Source organism: Otolemur garnettii, unplaced genomic scaffold (genome assembly GCF_000181295.1).
Source record: "Otolemur garnettii isolate 467f Iridium unplaced genomic scaffold, OtoGar3 scaffold00093, whole genome shotgun sequence".
NCBI classification, from domain to species: Eukaryota; Metazoa; Chordata; class Mammalia; order Primates; family Galagidae; genus Otolemur; species Otolemur garnettii.
This window is the reverse complement of record NW_003852488.1, coordinates 1,711,855-1,719,968: the sequence shown is the minus strand read 5'-3', so window position 1 is coordinate 1,719,968 and position 8,114 is coordinate 1,711,855. Positions and strand designations below refer to the sequence as shown.

The 8,114-nt window shown below is 35.1% G+C and overlaps 1 protein-coding gene across 1 annotated transcript in view; it reads right to left on the bottom strand.

Annotated features, from left to right (window-relative positions):
- Window positions 1-7,507: 7,507 nt before the first annotated feature.
- SPATA5 (spermatogenesis associated 5) overlaps window positions 7,508-8,114 on the bottom strand; it is a 331,512-nt gene continuing 330,905 nt past the window's right edge. Inside the window, exon 15 of the mRNA XM_023516580.1 lies at window positions 7,508-7,722. Within this exon, the coding sequence (XP_023372348.1) occupies window positions 7,546-7,722 (177 nt within the window). The 3' untranslated portion in view covers window positions 7,508-7,545. The remainder of the gene's footprint in view (window positions 7,723-8,114) is intronic.

The window sequence follows — 8,114 nt, the reverse complement described above, 5'->3', positions numbered from 1 at the left end:
ATATCACACTGATTATGGACAACTCTACACAGAGAGGAAAGAGAAGCTTTGGGCAAAAACATACCATGAGGTTAGAAATGGAAGAATCTCTGTAGACCATAGAACTCAGTACAAGACACTGGCTTCTCAGTGCTAACTGGATAAACTCTAAATTTTCAGCATGTTTAGCAAATGTTAGAGACATAGTTTGGGGCTAGTGGGAAATAGTTGTAAAAAATTATGGTAGAACCAGCTTATATACTTATACTTCCAAGTCTTAATATTATTGTGTATATTTTCATTTTATTATTCGTATTTATTTATTGAGACACAGTCTCACTCTGTTCCCCAGGCTAGAGTGCAGTGGAGTCATCACAGCTGACGGTAACCTTGAACTCCTGGGTCCAAGCAATCCTGCTTCAGCCTTCTGAGTAGCTGGGACTACAGGTGCCTGACCCAACACTCAATTAACTTTTCCCTTTTTAGTAGACAGGGTCTCACTCTTGCTCAGGCTGGTCTCAAACTCCTGGCCTTAAGGAATCCTACCACCTTGGCCTCCCAGAGTGTGAGCATTATAGGAATGAGCCACTCATTATAACAGTGAGCCCAGCCTCTTTGTTTCTAATTTGTTTATGTCAAAAGAACCTTTAGAGAAGATTTTTACCATGTATATTTTAAAGCCAATATTTGAACAACTGGTTAATGCAGCAAACTAAGTTCTTTCCTATAATAAAATGGCATATATATTATATTAAGATCATCACCAGCAATAATTATTGCAGCCATATAGTTAATGTGGTATGGATTTATTTGGCAAGCCTTTTCAGACGTCAAGAAAAGACAAAGTAAACAACTTCTCCTAATTTTACTTTCAGCATGGTGTTTATTTTTCCCTTTAGCAAATAGTTATTGAGCGTGTAGCGTATATCAGGTGTGATTCAGTTGCAGGAATACAGAAGGAACAAAACAGATAAAAACCACTGGCCCTACAGACCAGTGGGAGCAAAATTAGCAATAAACAAACAAGCAAAATAAACAAATGAAAAAAGTAGCCTATTAGAGCCACTAGTAGCTGTGCAAGCTAAAAATGTAATGCAGATCCTCTGGTGAGATTAATAAAATGTGGGATACGCATACCATAGAGTACTGCTCAAACATTAAAAAAAAATGGCAATCTAGTATCTTTTGTAACAGCCTTGATGGAATGGGAAACCATTTTATTCTGGCATATTGCATAGTTGTTAAAGTCTAAAGTGGGCTAAAACCAAGATGCTGGCAGGGCACCCCCAGTATTGGAGGCATTAGGAAAGAATCCATCTTGTGCCTTTTCCAGCTTCCAGAGGCCACCTGCTTTTCTTGGCCCTTTATCCATCTTCAGGTCAGTGGTGGAGCATCTTCACTTCTCTCTCTGACCTTTTGCTTCTCTGATTCTCTTGCCTCGATCTTTTCCTCCCAAGAACCCTTGTGATCACATTGGACTTAGTTGGGAAATCTGGGGTAAGTGCATCTCAAGATCCTTAATTTAATCACATCTGCTAAGTCCCTTTTACCTTGTGAAGGTAACAAACATTCATAGATTCTGGGAATTAGGACATGGACATAGCTGAAGGGAGAGGATCATTCTGTCCATCAGAATGAACTGTTGGATTGGACATCTCTACTGCTTTTTAACTTATTAATTTCAGCTTTTACATTTATTAATTTTTGCCCGGGGTTAATTTTGAACTTATTTCATGTAACTTATTGGTAGAATGCTTAGTCCAGTCAATCTTATTCTATTAAAGAAAGCATTTAGGTCTACAAATTATCCTCTGTGTAGAGTGCTAATTGTATCCCATGGATTTTATTCAATAGCATTTTCATTCTTATTTTCTAGATATTCTGCAATTGTTTTTTCTTTAATCTGGAATCATTTAAAAGTTAATTTTGAATTTCTAGGTAGCTGGTTCTTTATAACTATTTTTTCTACAGTTTTATTGCATAGTAGTTGTGGGCACATTCTGCACCATTTGTGCTTTGGTATATGCCATGTGTTTGTGCACGTGATCTGTAATTACACATACAGCAAGAGTATGAACTTATGTGTATTCCTATTTGCAGAGTTCAAGCATATTTGTTCTAAGTTATTATACAGATCTTCTGTATCTTTTTTTTTTTATTAAATCATAGCTGTGTACATTAATGCAATCACAGGGTACAGTATGGTGTTTTCACATACATTTTGAAATTCATCAAACTGGTTAACGTAGCCTTCATGCCATTTTCTCAATTATTGAGTTAAGACATTCATATTCTGCTTTTAGAAAGATTCACTTGTACCCTTGTAGGATAAACCATAGAAGTGACCCTCCAATCACCCTCCCTCCACCCATCCATCTCCTTCCTCTGCCCCCTCCCCATATTCTAAGGCTATAATTAGGTTGTAACATTCCTATGAAAGCTATAAATTAGTTTCAAAATAGGGCTGTGTACATTGGATACTTTTTCTTCCATTCTCGAGATACTTTGCTAAGAAGAACATTTTCCAGTTCCATCCATGTAAACAGGAAGGAGGTAAAGTGTCCATCCTTCTTTAGGGCTGCATAATATTCCATGGTGTACATATACCACAATTTATTAATCCATTCATGGGTTAATGGGTACTTGGGAGATCTTCTGTATCTTGGAGATAATGTTTACATCAGTCATAAAGAACTTTTTTTGGAGCAGCATAATGTTCCATTGTATGAATATATACCAAACTTTATTTAAATAGCTCTTTATTAATAGGTAATCAAATTATTTCTAATATTTTGCTATTATTAACAAGGCTGCAATGAAAACTTTCTGCCATTTTGTACCTGTGGAAATGTATCTGTAGAATAAGTGACCTGACATGGAATTCTGAATCAAGGAAATTAAAGGGTGCATGTGTGTATTATTTTTCTTAATCTCTTTCCTTAGCTCAAAGATTCTCTTTGAATCTGACTTAATTGTTTTACCTCCTGAATCACATGATCCATGTTTTCTTAACTTTTTTTAAAACTTCAAAGCCAACGTGTTCTGGTTTTTTTTTTCTTTCCTCAGAAAATGTTCTCCCGAGTGTACTCTAGCTTTATCTTTTGGTGCTTTGTTCCTCTCCCACTTCCAACCTTTCCCCCTGGATTTTTGGCATAGCTCCTCTGCTATTTCCAGCTGGGTTATTTCAATCTGTGATTATTCCTTGACCCAAAATAATCTGTGTTCCATATTCTTAACACTCCTATTTACCTATCACAATTTAAGTTATTGTTTATACTTACACTGGTGCAAGTAGTATTTTAATGGTTGTGTTTTTTTTTTTAATATGTGGATTTTTTTTTATTTCTTATAGCATAACTATGTACATTAATGCAATCATGGGGTACAGTGAGCTGTTTTCATATACATTTTGAGCTGTGGTCTTATAATAAATGAATATATTCAGTTCTCTTCTCATTTTAACTGTATTTGATTTTTTTGGGGGGGGCAGTTTTTGGCCACGGCTGGGTTTGAACCCACCACCTCTGGCATATGGGGCCAGTGCCCTACTCCTTTGAGCCACAGGTGCTGCCCTATTTGATTGACTTTTAACATGTATGTTATTCACATTTTAATGTTTCTGGAGTCAGGATGTAATACTAATTGTTCAAATCAAGATCGTTATAGCACTTCCCAAAGGAAAAAAAGATTTTTTAAAAATAGTGAGTCTCACAATTGGTAAATACGGTATTATATTTCCTGTCATTCCATATGTGCTCTCAAGCAGAGAGTGTATGTTGAACTTCATGGATACTTTTTAAGTTGGTCTGAAGTGTTGTACCTGACCAAAGAGCCTCTGAAATTTGTGTTTGTTCTCTAATGTCAGCATACGCTCTACTTTTCTATTTTTCTTTTCTTTTTCATTTGAGTTTTGCTATGACACTTAACCATCATTCCTGAAATGTTTCTCACTCAGTCTTCAAAGAGGAGTATACAAATTTCCAAATGATTCTGAGGATATTCAAGATCTTCCAACATCTCTTTCTGCTAAGATTTGCCAGAGTGAATTCTGTTTTCTAAGAGTGAGCCCTAAAAGATGTAGGTGCAACTGTTATATATGTGGTAAACACAATAGGTAAAAAGCCTATGCATGCACATGATTGTAATAAAAACTCAAAAGAAGGAAGGCACATAAATCTGTAGCATTAGAATTTCTATGTGGACCTCATTTGGAAACCAGTGTTAATTTAAACGATACGTTAATTTGAAAGAATGCTTTGGCGTATGCTCATCTTTAACGGAAAGGCTTCAGGGAAACATGATAAAACAAGCCAAGACTCTAATAACCTCACATTCAAGAACTTTATTAACAACAGACCAGGGAAATAGTTTTATTCTATCTTTACAACAACTTTTGTGCAGCCTTCTCCTAATTAAGATAAATTAAACATAGGCTTGTTTGGTTCTTCTCATCATTTTTCAAAAATAATAAACTTATACATTATTTGTAAAACCTGTTTTATACATTAGAAACAAGACATAACTAAATATTTTTCAAGCTAAGTTGGGGCAGTTTTTTGCCTATGTGGAAAAAAAAGGTCAGAAGCCATTCTTTTAAGTTTCATTACAAGAAAAAATTAACTAAACCACTCAAACTAAAATCTCTAAGAACACTGAAAAGACATGTCAATGTAACATCCCTGAAACTCCAAAAGAATCTGGGCCAAAGGCAAATTTGTGAGCCAACAGATGCCAAAAAGGAGGCTAAGACAGGAAGCTGGTCATTTTCTCTCTTCACTGAACTTAAATTTTCCATGAACTATACCATGTATTCTATCACATGCAAACCCCCAAAACAAGATCATACACTCTTTTAAACCCATCAACATGAGACTCTGGAATTAGAAGCACTGGAGATGAAGCTGGAGTAGACTGTTACTAGTGACACCTGATCTGCTCTTTCATGTGATTCAGATTTTCATAGGTACTGTTGCAAAAAGAGTACAAACTTCAAATAAAGGAATAGCGTGCCTTTCTGAGGGAAAGTAATTGGTTGTAAGTAACTGGTTTATGATGGATTAAAGATGTAGTGCTCTAAGATATTTTTAAATTCTTCACTTCCAACTCCTTTGCAGGACCATAGTGCTATGGAAACAGATGTCTTACTCCCAGATTTAATATCTCCCACGCTGTTAATGTAACATGAGTATCACTTACACACTAACTAATCAACAAATTTCTCTCAACTTGCCTTTTGACTCCTAAAATCTTGATCTCTTGATGTCTTACATGTTATTCCATCATACACAACCCTCTTGATTTTCCAAACAAATGGGCTTGTGGGCACTGTGTGGGTTGTATTGGAAGTCCATAGTCTCAGGTTGAATGATATGATTGTGTTGGTTTAAGGCCCACCTTTAAAAAATTATCATGAAATACATAGGTATACAAAATGTAGACTATCATTAAATCCACATCTGTATTTCCATTACCTAAAGATATGAAACATTACTGATAAAATTGAAGTACCCCAACTTGTCTCCCATGAGGAAATTCCTCCCTCATATTTGGTATTTTTCTTTCTCATCTTGTAGTGTTTCACTATAAAGTCCCCGTAAAGACTGTGTATTATATTTTATGCTTTAAACTTTAAATAAATGTTGTGGTCGGGTGTTAGCTGTTGGAATCCTCTCTGGCTGAGACGAGGATATTCCTTTAACTAGTTTAACTGCTAGTCACCCCAAGGATGTTTCTTGATCAGAGCCATGTTTTCATGTCAATTTCTAGGTTTTGAAGGTAGTCTGAATTCAAACCTTGATTTGAACAGGTAAGCCCACTGTCAGAAATCTCAGTGGGGCCTCTTTTTTATTTCTTAAATCCAAAGCATAGGACAAGTCAGAGAATTTCCTGTGGTCTTCCTAGCCAATGAAAGAATTTCTTTTCTAGTCTACCTTATACGGAGTTGGTCACTGAGGATTTGGGCATTATGTGCAAGGTTCAATTATAGCTTTCTATGTCATATGTGCTGAAGACTTTGAGTGGTCATTAACATCTGAACTCCTTGTTGATTGAGACTGTTAACCTCCTCAGCTCCTAGCATCAGCGTCTTTTCAACTTATGCTTCTGGTTTTCATTTTGTTGGGAATGAAATTTAAAAAATTTTCTTGATTAGTCCTTTGAGGATTAGTTTTTCTCCTATTTTCTAGTGTCCTCAGCCTTACATTTAATAGGAAAGAAGTTAAGGTCCTCTTTTTTAATTGAAAATGAAGAGCAAAAAGGTAATTTTGAGGTCCTGTAATTCACCGTGAAAGTCTTCATGTCCAACAGAACTTTCTTTATGATGGAAATGTTCTATAATCTATTCTTTCCGGTATGGTCGACCCTTGTCACATCAAACTAAGTATTTGAAATGTGGCTAATATGTCTGATAAACTAAAATTTTTATATTATTTAATTTTAAATAATTTAAATAGCCACATATATTTAGTCATTATTATATTTGACAATGTAGTTTTAAATAGTAATATTCTTTATATCGTGGGTGGTTTAATTCTGATAGCCATAGGAGGAAAGAGATGAAATGTAACTCCAGGTTATCTGCCACCACAAAACTGTATAGCTGTTATTTTGATTATCTAGTATTTCTTGTCTGACTTGTCTGTCTTGGAATTTTCAAAGATCTGTAGTGACCAAGTTTAAGTGAACATTCTTTCCCTTGCCAGCTTCTGATCTGAAAGTCAGAGAATCATGTTCCAAAAGCTTTTTCAAGGGTATTTATGGAATATTGAAGTGTCAAGAAATCCTAAGATAAAATAATTAGGAGTATAAATACACATATTTAGAATGCAACATAAGATGATATGATTAAGAGTATAATTTGGTTTATCTTTGAACCAAAAAGTTTACTGGTAACTTGAAAATATGTACAAGTTAAAACATGAACTCTTCGTATGATTTATTAATAGCACTTTATGGAAAGAACCTCTGCTCTAGGCTTAGACTGGGCTTACACTTAACTCTTAACTTTAAAATTTTTTTTCCATAGGCAGAGGTTAAGAAAGCTAAAGCGGAAATGCATGTGCGAACTGTGATGAAAACTTATATACATATTTGGAAATAGGGTCACATAAGCCTGGCTGGTACATTTGGCCATTACATTGGTTGGCCTTCAAAAATCAAATTGTAAGTATTTTTTACCATGCATTTATCCATATACATGTTCTATGTTCTTATGTAAAATTGATGCCCACAAGTTTGGCATTTAGGAAGACACTGAAACAGATTCTGGAGTAACAAAACCATTTCATGGGATGAACAGACCGGGTCAAAATTGAAAAAGCTAAATATTTGCTTTTTAAAACTCACGACACATTTTCAGATAAAATGGATTCAAACCCATGTCCTGAGTTAGAACCATGTATACATATAATTCAAAATATCTATAAGAACTGAAGCCCTCTCAATTCCAGTGAACATATTTCAGATATTTTGCCTACTGAGGATTTTTAAAAGCATTCTCAAGACAAAAATTTTAAAATAGAATTTTCCCCAGAAAGCATTTTTCACATAATGAATATGTACATTTTCTTAGAGTGTATGTAGCCCACTCTTCTCTTGGTAATCTTCATAAAAACGTCTCAGTGACTCAGGAATCCTAGGTGTCACAGCGCTCAAGGCTTGAGTAAAATGCCTTTTCCTAATGCAGTTGGCTTGAATGTCTTCTTCTAGAGCCAGAAGAGCTGCCTCTCTACACATAGCTATAATCTGAAATCAAACAGAAAACACACAAAACAACCAAATAAATAAAAGGAGAAAATAATCACTACTGTTTTTAAGAAACACAATGTTGTAAATATTCATCTGAGGTGAATGTTACAACTATAAGCACATTGCTAAAACTTATCTGCAAAAGTTATTCCACTTAAGTTTTCAAAAGAATAAAAAGTAACTCATACAGAACTTTCTGTTCTTTCCTTCCTTCCCAAGAAATGTATTAAGTCCTCAGAACCAGGAGTGCAACAATAAGATGTGCCATTTGCTCTGATTGTAAAGGTAGGTGGATATGCGCACACATACTTTTAACACAGGATGGCGAAGGGTGAGTATTTGTGGTGACAAGGGAGAGCAGAGAAAGGAGATTTTTTTTTTTTTTTTTT